The sequence below is a fragment of the Chaetura pelagica genome, unplaced genomic scaffold (assembly GCF_000747805.2).
Source record: "Chaetura pelagica isolate M959 unplaced genomic scaffold, ChaPel_1.0 scaffold806, whole genome shotgun sequence".
Taxonomy (NCBI): Eukaryota; Metazoa; Chordata; class Aves; order Apodiformes; family Apodidae; genus Chaetura; species Chaetura pelagica.
The window spans coordinates 627,494-643,710 of NW_009953598.1; the positions used below are offsets into that span (position 1 = coordinate 627,494).

At 38.4% G+C, this 16,217-nt stretch overlaps 2 protein-coding genes across 2 annotated transcripts in view; one reads left to right on the forward strand and one right to left on the reverse strand.

Annotated features, from left to right (window-relative positions):
• Window positions 1–11,898, reverse strand: part of TECPR2 (tectonin beta-propeller repeat containing 2) — a 42,075-nt gene extending 30,177 nt beyond the window's left edge. Inside the window, 10 exon segments of the mRNA XM_009999804.1 lie at window positions 415–588; window positions 2,752–2,935; window positions 4,415–5,400; window positions 6,030–6,497; window positions 7,824–7,956; window positions 8,237–8,549; window positions 9,766–9,923; window positions 10,878–11,009; window positions 11,427–11,555; window positions 11,665–11,898. Coding sequence (XP_009998106.1) covers window positions 415–588; window positions 2,752–2,935; window positions 4,415–5,400; window positions 6,030–6,497; window positions 7,824–7,956; window positions 8,237–8,549; window positions 9,766–9,923; window positions 10,878–11,009; window positions 11,427–11,555; window positions 11,665–11,898 — 2,911 coding nt within the window.
• Window positions 11,899–16,035: 4,137 nt separating this feature from the next.
• Window positions 16,036–16,217, forward strand: part of CINP (cyclin-dependent kinase 2 interacting protein) — a 7,098-nt gene continuing 6,916 nt past the window's right edge. The window contains exon 1 of the mRNA XM_009999809.1: window positions 16,036–16,083. Within this exon, the coding sequence (XP_009998111.1) occupies window positions 16,036–16,083 (48 nt within the window). The remainder of the gene's footprint in view (window positions 16,084–16,217) is intronic.

A 16,217-nucleotide genomic window follows, 5' to 3' on the forward strand; every position in this document is an offset into this window, starting at 1 on the left:
ACTCATCACCTTTCAAAGTTCTTAAAACTTTGTGAAAACCCTTAAAGGAAGGAAAGAAAACCCACTTAAGCCTCAGTTTCAGTGCACCATACCATTTTCAAGGCAAGGATACATTTTGAATATTTTCTGCAGTCCTTTTCTGTTTATCTGCATCCACCCCGTATCCTTCCCATGTCATAAACTCTCTTTACGGTGTGTGCTCCACATGGCACAAAAAATAAGCAGGTATGAACTGGCTTTTCCAGCCTACTAATTAGATAGAATCTCACACCTGCTTCCAACAATTTCTCATGATAAAAAGGTTTCCCTATGTCCTGGTTGTGAATAAAAGTTTAAAACAAATTGTAATCACTCCATAGACTCCAATAATCTTAGCCTGCAAAAAAACAAAGAGCCTGAAATTTATTCAGGTACCTGTTTGCAGATACAGATCTCCATTTGTTCTGATAATCCAGGCAGTGTCATCACTTAAAGCTACAAATACAGCCTGGGGTAAAGCCTCATACCAGTGGCGTTTTCCTTTTATAGTTACTTTTCCACAAGCAAATGCTTTGTTAGTCTTCTGTTCAATCTTCCAGAGAAGAGACCCTGAGGAGTTAAAAAAGAACATAATATCACTTGGCAATTACTGTAGGAGAGTCAGCTGATCTGTCCTACCTACTCCTAAACTAATGTGAGGGAAAATGCAAATCAGTAGCATTAAACAAAAATGCAAGATTTTAAAAAGCTTATTATTTTTTTAAAAAGCAAGACCAGAAGGGTGACCAGCTTCTCTAGGAATTGCTGAAATGCATTTACCATTTGAGTACATGGGATTTTTAAATGTTCAAATGCAAGTAATTTCTCCCTAGTTATATACTGAAAGCTAACAAAAAAACTTCCATGTCAGGGCCAAATAAGCCTACTATTAAGAGGCTAAAGCTTGTGGCTTGCTTCTGTACTAGTCTGGTACATCCTCAGTACATAAAAGAAAAGGGGTTAGCTATAGTGCTTTTGCCTTTTACAAGTATTAGTAATATTCATAAGGTAAGTTGTAACTTTTGTGGGCCAGTTATGAGTGACAAACACCTGAAAAGGTGTGTTGTCCCACCCTGCAGTGGGCAGTGCTACTACCTGCTTGCTACAGAGTGTTATGAGCAGACAAAACTCAAAAATGCAACTGCACAAATCCATCTTGACAACTTTGCCTCCTATGAATTAGCAAGCTGACATCCTTGCTGATTCATACTAGAACTGTACACTGTCACAGTAACTTACTTTGAATAATTCCACAAAGTAGTGTTTGATTGCACACTGATGTTTGTGGTTAACATGCTCTTAGGTTAATATATCCATGGGAAACTGTGGATACTAGATACATGTATGTTTCCATTTATAAAAAAAAAACAACCAAAAAACAAACAACAAACTAACCCATATACAAAAAACAATTCTACATTTACAACTAAAGGAAATTTAAATGGGGGAATCATAAGCAGTTCTGTATAATAAACCAAGGTTTTGTACAGAGAAGGCCCTTTTCATTAATCTCTGCCTATCACTGAACTGCTGCTTCTGAAATTCACTTTAATCAGACAGCTTAATGTTGGAAACTTCCCAAAATGCACTGTCAACCTGTGAGACAGACAACCACTAATAAACCCTTCACTATGAGGATGGTGAGACACTGGAACAGGTTGCCCAGGGAAGTTGTAAAAGTCCCATCCCTGGAGGTGTTCAAGGCCAGGTTGGATGGGGCTTGGGGCAACCTGGTCTAGTGGGAGGTATCCCTGCCCATGCAGAAGGGTTGAAACTAGATGATCTTGAAGGTCCCTTCCAACCTAAACTGTTCTATGACTCAGTGGTTCCATGACCTAAACTAGAACATGGTATGCAGAGGTAATAAAGATGCAGTCATATCACTCAATATGACTTAAAAAAAGATAATAAAATACAAACCACACTACTTCTACATGAAACAAGTTCCAAACACCAACTTTATTAAAATACTGTATTAAAAAAAAAGTAAATAAACTGCCTCTGTGGAAATTACATACGCACTGAACAGCATTTGTAAACTCATAAAAATGATGAGTTTCTCAGAATTAAAGAAATAAAAAGAAATACAATACAATAAAATAAATAAAAAAATAAAAAAGGAAAATATAAAACCTACATAGACTTGTGTATTTATGAAGATACAGTAAAGCAGAAGCCAACCTACCCGAGGGGGAAACTGCCACTTGCTGGACACCATGTTGTAAAAGTCCCATCCCTGGAGGTGTTCAAGGCCAGGTTGGATGGGGCTTGGGGCAACCTGGTCTAGTGGGAGGTATCCCTGCCCATGCAGAAGGGTTGAAACTAGATGATCTTGAAGGTCCCTTCCAACCTAAACTGTTCTATGACTCAGTGGTTCCATGACCTAAACTAGAACATGGTATGCAGAGGTAATAAAGATGCAGTCATATCACTCAATATGACTTAAAAAAAGATAATAAAATACAAACCACACTACTTCTACATGAAACAAGTTCCAAACACCAACTTTATTAAAATACTGTATTAAAAAAAAAGTAAATAAACTGCCTCTGTGGAAATTACATACGCACTGAACAGCATTTGTAAACTCATAAAAATGATGAGTTTCTCAGAATTAAAGAAATAAAAAGAAATACAATACAATAAAATAAATAAAAAAATAAAAAAGGAAAATATAAAACCTACATAGACTTGTGTATTTATGAAGATACAGTAAAGCAGAAGCCAACCTACCCGAGGGGGAAACTGCCACTTGCTGGACACCATCTTCAAACTTCTGCCACCGCAGCCCTGCTGCGGGGAGTGCACTGCAGTACAGGCTGCCCCGGTAGTCCAGGCACCAGATGTACTTCTCTGAGACAACCAGGCTCAGGATGCCGTAACCAGGGCCAGAGTATCCCATCCAGCTCTCTGCAAACTAAAAACTGTAGAGTCAGAACAGTGTCAGGTATATTCAATCTGCACAAGCAGATGGCAATATAAGCACAGCAGCTCTCATATTTCAATCAAAAAGCTAAACTTAAGGTTCTTAAGTGCCTTAATCAAAGAATAAATTTGCCTTATAAAGTAAAGCTACAACTATCCATGTTCTACAGTATGTACTGCAAAGTAAGACTGCCAGAACAGAAGTTTTAGCACAAAAAACACCCAAACGAAGCACAAACCCCCTGCATTGTCATCTACCTCCAAAAAAGTGGGAAAATCTTCTCTTATTTCATTAAAGAAAACATACTTGAAGGAAATGGTAGATGCAAAAAAGGAATACAAAAATGTACAGTATATCTGCAGTTCAGGAAATTATTTCTTGCCTATGAAGTGATGAGCAAAGGGAACAAGTCAGCTGGAGTGCAGAGAGAGCTAAATACCCAACTCCATTACACTCTGCATCATACAGGAGCCATGTATTGCAGAAATGTGGTTGACAAACTGATACCTTACATTCGGACAGACTGCATGAGGTGAACCTAAGCATTGCATACATGACCCATAATGTAAGCATCTCTGGAGCCTTTTGAAACATTCCAGAATGCAAGAATATAATTACCTAAAACTAGTAGTCTTCTATAATTTGGACTACAGTTGTTACTAAATAGAATACCATCTCCTTATAACTCAACCTTTATCAACAAACATTTGGCTGATGCCAATACAAGATTGTCACAAATTTTAAAACAAACTTTAAAAAACCCTCCCATCCTAGAAGAACTGTATTTCCTTCTTGAGACTTCTCCTACACCACCCAGAGATTTTGGCAATTTTTCAGATTTTACAATTAATGTTAATATTTCTTTTCTATAGTCTATATGAGAATGACTATTTCTGGAAATGTTCACCCGCAAAAAAACAATGAAGGAAAGAGGAGTAATAGAAAAGGAGAAAATGTCAACATTTTAAATAGTATTAACTGTTGCATACAACACAAAGAAAGACTAGACTTCCTTCTAAGTATTTACAGGTAAAATAATATTTAACCAGAGGCCAACCATATGAGATAATTAGCATTAATTCCCCATTAAGTCAGCTGAAGTTTGGAACAGGATTGTGAAGAATCTGCGATACTGGAGACCCAAACGAGGAGCAGTCTTTGAGCATGACTCGGTTTTACTGTTCACTCTTCAATGGATGGCTCTGTGACAGCATTTTTGTTGAGCTGGAAATAATACAGCCAGTGCAGCTCCTTCACATTGTAAGCACACATCAACCATTCAGAAGTTGGATACATCACATTTCACAGGAGTTACAACACATGCTGCTGTTTGGCTTTATGCTTTACTTGTTTACTCAAATCAAGTAAGAAAGAAACCTGCTTTCCTAAAGAGGCAAAGGTTAGTAACTACATGAATGTTTCTTTTGAAATGCTGCAATTATGTATTTCAACTATATTTAAAACATATACCTGATCAGATTTTAACAGCACCATTTCATCTAGGCTTATCTTGGCCGCATCCTGGGAACCAGGCCCTGCACCAACTTCAGGCATACTAGTCTCCGAGGATGAATACGGTAATCCATGGCCATAAATATCCTCTTCATCACTTGAGGCAGATTTCTCCGGCTTACTTTCATGAGTGTCTGTTACCCATTCAGCAGTGCTAGTACTAGATTTAGCTTTGATTGCACTTTGAAAATTCCATCCAGAAATGGAAGTGTTATCTGAGCAAATGTCAAAGTGGAGCACAGAAGGATCTGACAGAGCGCTGTGTATTAGAGAGGAGAGCTGCTGTTGGTCTTCCCCACCAGCTTCATCACTTCCCTTTGGTGTCAGTGATGTCTGAACACCAAGTCCACTGTCACCTTCCAAAAACATTTGGTCTGCAAGGTCTGGCTCTTCAAAATATTTTTCAGTATCCTGCAGGTTCATTTTGTCTAAATTTTCGTCTATTTCACACAATGTAGGAAAATCCTGCTCCTCCTCTTGGCTCAGCTTTGCAGGGCAGCACTCACTGCTTGCAGAAACCACACTACCATTATATTCACCATCAACACCGCTGGTCAAGTCTTCTGTGAGAATTAGAGGAGAGACAGATGTCAGAGTATCTGTAACAGTTGAAGTACCCATGCCACTGTCACTGTTTGGAAGCTTCTGTAAATCAACCATATCTCCATTGTCTTCATTAATTAGTACAGTTGCAGACTCAGGAGACTGTAGGACACTGAAGTTTTCCGAATCATTATCTTCTTGCAAGATCGTATGGGACTCCACACTGAACATGCTCTCCTGATCAGGAGATCCAGTGCTCAAATGATCAATGCTGCCACTCATCAGGCTGGAAGTCACAGAAAAGGAGTCTGCATTCAATGAATGTGGGCTATCACCAGAAAGCTGACGCTCATAAATCGGTGTACCTTCCAGAGAGCTCTGGTTTTTCCTGGTCCCATTTTCTGTTCTCACAAAACAATCAAAAAAAGGGAGAAGGGAAAACAATATTAATAAAATATATTACATTTCAATGCAAAATAAGAAATTATTTTTATCACTGGGCGAAGAATAGAGTTAAATTTTGACATACTGGTTTTTTTCAACTTCAACACTAACTGATACATATTTGGGCAAAAAAACACCAAGTATTTTAAAGTTTTAACACCAGTGTAGTAAACAATTAGAATAATCAAGCATGCACACTATTTTAACAAACTAAAAAGCATTGCTAAGAAAGACCCTGTCAAATATTCTAAACAGGATTAATAGATATTACACAGTTCCAACATAAAATTGGAAGCAGAGGCCACCATGTTACCACTGAACCATACAAGAGAACCTTTAGCATGTTTACATAAAGCAAAAGAAAGTCGAAAGAATAAACCTAAAGATCTAAAAAAACTTAATCAATTTATCACTTTCAAAACAGGCTTTAATCTTAAACAGAAATGGCCTACCACAACCACTCAGATACCTCAAAAGCATGGCAATGCAGTATAAACAAGGCACGTCAAACATACTCTTCTGTGAAACATCATAACTGACATGTTCTAACAATGAGCAGTAACAGGAGAAGTTCTATGAGATTTACCTTGCTTTTTCTTTTTTTTCTTTTTCACTTTAATTGGCTTTACAATGAGTTCTTAAACAAAATCTTCAGAGCTGATTGTGCTGAACCGTTGTGAAGAATGTTGGCCTTCTCTCTGAGCTTCTGAATGTTGGTCTGCACATATCATAAAACTAGAGCCACTGCCCACAGAATTGATGGAGCTGCTCCTGCTTCTCGATTCACTTGCAGCAGAGCAGCCCCTTTTTCTTGTTTCATCACTCAAGTCTCCTACTTTATCAAAACTTTTCTCTGATAGTGTTGGAGTTTCCAGATCATCTTTCACTAAAGAGGAAGAGTCACTTTTATCACCAGTAACTGAAGGGGAAGTAACTGGTTTTTTATCTGCTTCCACTGAAGGACTAGATGATACATGTGCAGCTCCTGCTGATACTGGGGTCAGCAATTTAGGACTCATATCTGTTAAAGGATTTGGCAATTTTGAATTCACATCTGAAACAGACCAAAAGAAAAAGAGAAGTATTTATACTTTTATTGTGTCATAAATACTAGTTCTTAGAGGGTACCAACAGAAAAGATGCTTTATACAATGGAAAAATATTCTAAGTTCACAACATTTCAAATATACATATATGCACACAATTTAAGTAAAACTTGATTAAATCATTTTAGTAAAATCAATCTGCCAAAGCCTGTACCAACTTCTATTAGCAAAATTCTGAATTTTTATGTTTATATATCAAGAATCGTACAGGTCTTTAGCTTGGGAGACCCAACTGTTATCACAGACTAAAGTGCCATCCCATGTGATCAACTTCTCCATTCAAACACTCACTATCTTGAAAAAATCAAGGAAATTTACCACATAAACCACTGTGATAATTAGTAGAAAGTATATTCCAAGAAGGATTCTTTCAAACTGTATTTGGAAGATTAAAATAAACGCCACCTCAAAGTTTGTGAGTAAAAAACTGCTTACGTGACTAATATGCAATGATAAGAAAGTTAAGTTCTCTAGCATTTGGTGAGACTTCAGAGACTTCCTAGCATATTTATTAGCATTTTGCTAATAGAAAGCTAAGATGGATTAGTGTAGATGCATAAGCGAATGTAATATTCTAGATAGTGATGTTTACAATCCTTATGATTGAGAAATCACCCAGCACCATCATTAAGGAAGTATTATTAATCCCTTTTAGAGAGTTCTAGCAACATAGATGCTGAACTGAGATGGCAACAAATAAGAAAATAAACTCTTAAATTCTTTTTTTTAATCATAGAATCATAGAATGATTCTATGATTTTGGTGAGTGCTCTTTGGATGTTTTGCCAGTTCTTTCTTTTTCATTGCTGGGAAGGATGACATTTCCTCTGGCATGTGAGGGGTGACAGGTGGCACAGAATCAGCATGTTCAGCTATCTCCAACACAGTCAATTGAGACTAAACAGTAATGAGATCCATGATCAGGGATCCAGTTTGCTTCAGAATAAGGTCTCAAATGCACAGATTAGAGACACCTGGCTAGGACAATGCTGAACCACTCTCAAAGAAAGGGAACCATAATTAATTTCTTAATGCCTTCATTCTCTCAGCAGCCAGAACAAAGCTCAGATCACCAGATAAATGAGATCTCTAATTATGATCCACAGAAACAGGAAAGTAACTCTACAGAATCTAGTAAATTTTTGGAATAACCTAGAGGTTTTTGTGTGGGATTTGGTTTAGTTTGTTGGTTTTGGGTTTTTTTTAATATTAATAAAGTATGAGAGGCACCATGTGTGATAAGGCACACATAGTTTGCTAATCTATATACAAACCTGTTGATGACAGTCCTTCAGGTCTACTTGAAATTCTTATTATGTCTCTATCTCCCTTTAAGAGAAAAATCTCATTGTTGGTACAGGACACAGATACAATATCACCACATCCTTCCAAGCCACCAATCAAAGCCTATAAAGAGTCAACACAGAAAGAACTTATTTGCATCAGCTTAACACACTGTTTGGACAAGATGGTGCTCCTAACAAAAGCGTTCACTGGAATTTAGTCAACATATACAGCTACAGAATAAAGACTACAGAATAAAGAAAGAGGGAATAAAGTCTTCTTTGTTAGGTTTAAGTATGGATTTAAATCATAGAAGTGCAATGGATAACCCAAAGAGAGTGCAAGGGAATAGCATGAACAAAAACAATGAAAAACAAAACTTGCACCCCCAAGATTAATCTACCTGGTTCACAGTGTCTAGCAAGTAAATGCTGTATTCATTCCAGGTCAGCACCCATCCGTCTCGGAAAAAGCATGAAACAAGCCCAAGGTGTTTCTCTGGAGAGCTGTAACTTCCCCTGTCAGGGGGTTCCAAACGAGGATACAGTTCAAAAGGTTTTATTCCTCCAGCAAATGCATCTTTCAGTATAAATGTGGCCTGAACAGTTCCATGAACATCAGACTTCCAGAGACGAAGGCCGGGTCTGGCAGCAAACAATGTCAGATCACTCTGCTTACACAGGCCAGGTATAAAACATGCTCCAAATTTGCCAGAGCTAAAATGCAAAAGAATATTTTATTTTAAAAGCTATACACTCAACTTAGAAACAATTTTAAAAACTAACAGCACAAATTCACAACCTTAAGTTATAAAACATAAAAATTTTAGTCTCTAATTAAAGAATTCAGTCAAATGTCTGAAGTACAAATTTTGTTACAGTCAGAGAAGAATAGTGCTTCTAACTAACAACAGTTTTCCCTCAGTTGCCACTGCCACTGATGGGCTTGCACTGGCCAGTGGTGGGCCCCTTTTGGAGCCAGCTGGCACTAGCTCTACCAGACACAGGGGAAGCTTCTAGCAGCTTCTCAAAGAAGATACTCCTGTAGCCCCTCTGCTACCAAAACCTTGCCAAGCAAATCCAATACAGTCCATCTCAGAAAGATCCTGCTATGCAGTCATCCTTCTCCCAGAATTAATATAAAACACACAACACACTACAAACCAATGCCAAAAAACTGACAACCTCTACTTACAAGAAGCAAAGAACAGACCTCAACTGTTAAAATCTTCACCTCTCATGCATAAAAGCACCACTACTACCATTCAGGAAAAACCTCTCTACATAAGATGGTCCTTGGTACTCCTCTTACTATTCATATGCCTGAAAGACACATTATAAATTTTCTTCCAAGAGTAATTTTCCTCTGCTTCCAGATACAGTCAGTCATGCTGTTCTAAGTCTGTGTTCCCTCTTCCTCTGCCTCTGAAAGATTACACAATACAAGATACCAGAAGGTCATACAAGAAGTTCCTAGCCTTCAAGTCAATTTTAAGTGCTTGCTATATATTTTTCCTTTTAATTCACTTCAGTGTATAAGAATTGGGATGCTCACTTGCTTTTTGCATCAGATATTACATCACCCCATTAGATGGACCTGATTACATTGCCTGCTCATGCCAAGTCACAGTAAACCAAGAGGGACTGCAGAGGGAGTTCAGCAGTTACTTAAGTTTTAACAATGAGAAAACATCTTAAATAACTTTGTATAATAGTTCCCTGAAAATATAATTGTAACATATTTGCAGCCATGTACTTTCTAAGTACACAGAATTGTCCTTTCAAGTTCGAGCACACATAGCTACTGTAACTAACTCTAATGAGCAGACTGTTGTGTTGTATTAATTTCACTGCTGAGATCACTCCTTCTGTAATCCACTCTGAAAAGCTAGAATTTATAGATGTGCCTGCATCAAGATTTTATGAGGGTTACTTTTTTCTGGGCTGTGTTCCAACTTGCTTGACAGACTTCTCTTCTGTGTAAAAAAGTAAGGTTCGTTGTAAAGTGGAGACAAGGAGCACTTTCTGGTTGTAATCCAACTGGACAATCGAAGATGGCTCTTCCAATACAAGGCTGGAGTTGCAAACACCCTTTTAAAAATACATGCAATTAACAAGAATCAACCTTTCCACATATACAAGGCAATTGCTAACATCTGAAGGAAATCAACGAGCCTAAGAAAATAAGCAAACAAACAAAGGATTTTGAACCACTGTTGCATGAAGTTCACTTAATGAACATGGGAGTTCCTTTATGCAGACAAGAGGGGTTAGATTGTGCGTACCACAGTAGCACTCTAGCTAATATTCCAAGAGAAACTGAATTTCATAATGTGTTTCACTTGGAAGCAACAACAACTTCAGGACATGCTTTCTTCCTACTTTTCCATTGCCAGGTCATACAACACTAAGACAAGTGTCACATCTACAGATGTTAAACCTTTTCACCAAGCCAAACAAAGTAAATCAGGATGGCTGTTGTTTAAACTTTTCTCCCATACAGAAATTCAAGTTAAGTGTTTATTCTGTTGACCTCCCACATCTGTATTAATTGACAAGAAATTAGAAAAATTCCATTTACCCTATTCCATTTACCCCTTGACATGCTAGTCACTCAGCAGAACCCAAATATTACTTTTGTTCTATACCCTAGAATGAGACACTGCACAATTCTGAAAAAAGTACTTCCTCAAATATATAGTGAATCAGCAGCATCACATCTCTCAAAAATGCCCTTTGCACACAAAGAGAAAATACTGGTTGAAAGCTGAAGGAAGATATGATAGTTATTTGAGACAGAAATGTAGTAATATTATTTGAAAAGTATATAGATATTTTTTCAGAAAAGATAAGGTAGTCACGAAGGATATCCAATGGATGTCTTGCTGGGTGGGTGCAGACTAGGCCAAACAAATGCATAACAATAAGGCAGTGCAACTACATAAATGATACTAAGTAAATAACTAACTGCTAAATATTTAAACACACAAGTATTCTTCCAGAAAATTGTAAAGGGGAGGTAAGGTCTCTCTAATAAATGCCCACCTGGTCTAGGTCGAGGGCAGAGTAGACAATCTTCCCTTTGTCATCTCCAGAGAACAGTTTCATTCCATTGGGACTCCAAGCTAAAGCTGTAATGCTACTTTTGTGGATACCAGCAACAACAAATCTCCGAAGCTGTGGAGCAATAGAAGTATGTTACAAGGAGGGGAAGAGAAAATGGTGAGACAAAGTTCAGTGACTCTGACTGACAAACCAGAGATCAAGTACAAAAGTGTAGGTCATTCTAATTTTTATTTAGCACAAAAAAGCCGAAACAAACAATAAAAAGCCCACAAACACCAAATAGCTCAGCCAGTTATTACAAATGAAGAATTTCTCAAAAGCGTTTTTGGTTAAATGTATCTTTTGTAATGAAAAGCATGCTTTAATATTATTGCTTTCATAAGCTTAATGTATGAAGCCTAAAACATTTACAGATACTTCATCAGGCAAAATTCTCTAGTTTTCACTATCATAATGAATCACGGTAACAGTATACTAGGATTCACCAAATTAAACTTCACAGAAGTTCAGTCAAATGCAAAGATTTACCTGTTTGTTTCTTCCAGGTAATGAAGAGACAAGCTGAAAAACTGCAACCCGACCTGAGGCTGTACCAACAGCAACAAGATCATCGAAACAACTCAACAGCTTTACAAAAGTAATAGATTCACACTTCCCCTGTTGAAAGAAACCATACATAAAACTCTCAAAGTTAATGACGAACAGCAGCTCGATTCTGAGCAACTCAGCTTCACTAGAAGAGACAAGAGTTGAAGTCTGCATTTACCTCAAAATTGTATTTTTTCATCTGGTTTAAATGCCTGCAGTAGAGATAAAGCATTCCAATGCTGCTCCCCACAGCAATGTAGTCTCCATTGGTATCCAGTGCTGTGAGGTACACCACAATAGAGCGAAAGCCTTTTTGGATCTTGGTAGGAATGGCATTGAGAAGATAATACAAGGGACAAAACTCCTTAAATACAACCGGTGAAGCCACAGATGCCATAGCAAGCATTGGCATCAGCGATTTTAAGGCTAATATAAATGCATCTGCTTGACCACATAAAGAAACCTGAAAGGCAAAAGACATGTCATTAACTTATTTATGAAGAGTGAACAGTTAACAGAAAGCCACCATTTAGCAAGTAGGGGTACAGAAATTTTCAGTTTCTGTTTTGTACAAAGAAAAGCAAGTTAAACTTTTATAGTGAATGTAAGGCATTTTTAGAAGAACCTTTTTATTAAGAATAAGCTTGTTTCTTAGGTTCAGCCAGTATCTAAAGATGTATGGTAACCACTAAATATGGGATAACCACTTTTTCTTGCACCTGTGACTTCATCAAAGTTGAGTTCAGCTTCAGTATTCTTCTCATCTGGTAGTGAAAGAATTGTAAGGGCTCTGACACTGAACAACCCATGCAGTGTTATTTCTTCATCTGTCTGCTAACTACACCCCCAATCCTCCCAGTGCTTAGAAGATGGGATATTCACTGTGTTAGTGCTGTAAGGTCAAAGTGTCAAACTAGTATTTATGCTCAACTCCTTCATGCCCCACACCCCAAGAAAAACATGGTTGAGAAATAATTCAGGCAGAGCTGCACATGCTATATAATCAAATAACAAAAAAAAAAAGAATCGTGTGGGAAGAAAGAGGCAAGGCAAAAATGAAATACCAGTTTGACAGATATAGGAAAATATTCACATGGCAACTGAATTTGGAAAGATTAAGAGCAAACAGGAAAAAGCACCATATGCCCATGTTTGCTTTTATGGCTAAGCAAACAATTTCATGCTGATGAGCGACACTGTAAATATACTTAGGTGACAACTCTGTTATCTTTCCAAGAATAGTGGAAACATAGATGGTTTGCCTTCTTCAAGAAAAAAATACAGTCACAGCTCATCATAGCAATAACATAATAGGATCATTAGAAAAAACTGGTGTGACCCTGAGATATGTAGAAATATTTTAAAATTTAACTAAATCCAGTAACTTTTCTCATTGTGGAGTGACAGCCTTGACAAGAACATTTTGCAGCTGTTCTCCTCATGGATGACTTTGAAGTGCAGGAAAGAAACCTTCACTTCTTAAATTTTATTTTGCCACAAGCAAGTCCAATTAACGTGATAGTTTAGAACCTGCCAAAAGCATCTGCAGACGAAGATCTTGGATTTCTGTAAAAGATCTTGGATTTCTGTAAAGAAAGTGTTCTACAGTTGTTTAAGCCTGTAAAGCTAAAGATTTTCTTGAGCTTCAGCAGTCACAACTTCCTTAGAGAAATGAAAAACAGAAATATGCCAACTGAAGTTAGAAACATTTCTAAATGCTGAAAGCTACACTGTAAAGTATTCCTACTGCCATTTGTGTGACGTCCTACCATGCCTCTTTCATTTCTCTAAGGATGGAAAATGGTATTTGTCAGCTTCACACATTACTTACAGTGTGTATCAACTAAATTATAAAAACTATTGCTGCTCCAATTTAGTATCTCCATTACTGTGAAAAGCTCCGATGTTTGGATTTTTCAGATTGTTAATGTGCAAGAGGATTCCGCATGCTGGCTCCTGGCCCTGCAACACTTGGTGTCAACATACAATTCCACTAAATCCAGAGGGATTACTTGCATGACATTACCCATTCAAGCCCACCAGGTTAGACAAGACTGCAGGAATAAAGATTGGTTACTAGACCCATATTTTATTTATGTTACAAAAACTGGCAGTAAATAAGCTGGCAGCAGTTATTAAATATTTTTAATTGTGAGCTTAGAAATTAATTTCACTCTACTCTGGTGTTTACTACCTGTCATGACCCCTATTTCATAAAAATATCACAAGGATTAGCTCATTAATGTGTCCAAACTATTTTTGAATTAAGAGTGCCTTTCGGAGTTTTTTTACTAAGTCAACAGATAACCTCAGTGCATCATCATTCTTTTACAATACTTTCACACACCATCTATTTCTCACACTGTATTCTGGGTCTCCTGCCTTTTCCTTCAGCATTTATTACCTTCTACCTTACAGTCACCTACATTAAAAGAGAACCCACTGCTAAAGTCTCTTGTTTGCCGTTCTAAACATGCTGCTTGGCCAGTTTAGTAATTTTACTAGCTAGTGGTCTTTTTTTTTTTCTTTCTTTCTTTCTCTTTTTTTTCTAATAAAATAAAATCCAGTCTTTGTCCTGAGTCTCACACGTACAAATCTTCCTCTGTCTAGTCTCAAATTCTACCACTCCCCAGCTACCGCCTCATGAATTTCACATATTTTGGTTTTTAAGTCCCCTTTGTCACTCCTACAATTCACCTCTGTCCCTTAGTTTCCATCACTTACCCTTCCAGTTCAAAACACAGTAATTCCTTACAAACTATGGAATTATGGAAATTTTTATTATCCAGAAAAAGACTATCACTCCTTCCTCTACAACAACCCTATCTGCAACCTGATGCATGTTTTATAATTTACACTTAATTTTAAAACAGAAAGAAAAAAAAAAGAAAGGCAGAGTTAGAGGGGTTTTATCTCCCCACAGAAAACACTGGGAGGAATTATTTCTTGTAATATACCATCAAATTTTAAAAACCTGCTGTCAGTTAGAGTTTTCACTCTTCATAAAATTTATATACAATCTTATTTCAATCTTCTCTGATGGCAAAGTTGTAAAAAAATGAAATTAAGTTTTGTTCTCTATATATGTTCTCTCATTCCCCCTTGTACAATTAAAAATGTATTAATAAACTGTAATTTGTTGACATCACACACAAATTGGTTTAACCCTGATTAGTTTAGAGACCAAAAACACTTGTACTGCTTGTGTGATAAGAAGGAACCGAAAGCTTAAAATCATCACTTTACTGAAAACACTGCTAATTGAGTAATTTTAGCTACACAAAACAAATGTATAAAGGACTAGAGAACTGCAATGTGGCCTACACATAAAAAAGCTCTACACAAACACTACAATTCTCTGCTTTTGCACCTAAACACAGTTGAGTATCACATGAAGTCTCTCTATTAACACGCTTATATGTTATGTTTTCCCTCCTTCATTACAATCAAAGGCAAACAGTGGGTATAATCTATTTTCCCAAACAGATTTTGGAATCAGATGCACATGTTCACTCCGTGCCAGCCACAGTTACTCTGAAGTACACAACAGCTGTACAGGGCAAATCAGCTTGTGCTAAGCAGCTATCCTGCAGTAGAGATAAAGTACAGAAAAATACCTTCTGTTGCACATAACAATCACCAGACACAGACAGCCCTTCCTTCCCTACTCACGAAGTTCACAACGTATTTATAAATATTGCATTCAAGGCCATGTTCTGAAAACAAACTTTTAAAAACTGTCTCTGGTCTCAGAAACAGGAATAAGGCTCAATGCCACCTAACAAGAGGTATGGAACGTGGGAGATAATCCCACGGTTAAACAGACAGGCAGTGGTTAAAGTTTCAGTGCCAGGGTAAGCCACAGATAGACTGCAAGAGGTTAAAGCTGTCACTGCACTTCTCTGAGCCCAAGCGTGCTGGGTGTACAAGAGGGACAGCAGCTCATTTTCTTGTATTTATTCTTTGGCATAAAAACTCACATTTAAGCTCTTCAGGGTACGGACAAACACCTATGACCACAGCTGAGCACAGCAGCGTTTGATCTCGGCTATATCCTGCCAACTAAAAAGGAAAGCGGTTTCATCTTCTAACACTTCTCACGTTTGTAGCCTAAAGAGCAGCACAGCCGACTGGCAGAACCGGCAGATTCTCCCGCCCCGCAGCTGTCGAGCAGAGGGAGCGCGCGCACACACACACACACACACACACACACCCGCGCGCACACACACACACGCGCGCACACGCGCGCGCACACACACAAACGCACACACACACACACACGCGCGCGCGCGCGCACACACACACACACACACACGCACACGCGCACACATACACACACACACCCGCAGCCCCCGGGGCTGCCCCTCCAAGCAGGTCTCCGTTACCTGGTTAACATCGCTTTACACCACACGTGAAACGTTGCGGGTTTTTTTGTCTCAGAAGAGTTTATTCTGAAATAAAACAAACCACCCAACCTCGGTGACACAGACGGAGCGGCCGGAACAGGGAGCACCGGGGGGGCACAGCCTGAGGAGGGCAGGAGACCCTGATGGTCCCGGCGGGCACCGTCTCTCTAGCAAACATTCCTTCCTTCAACGTATTCCTACATTTTGGCAGATGTTTCAAACCATCCCTCCCTAACAACGCTGCTTCCCAGCAGCGGGGAGGCCGAAGCTCCGGGCACAGCAGTGACACCGCCGCGGGCTCCCGGGCGGGGAGCGGCCGCACCGC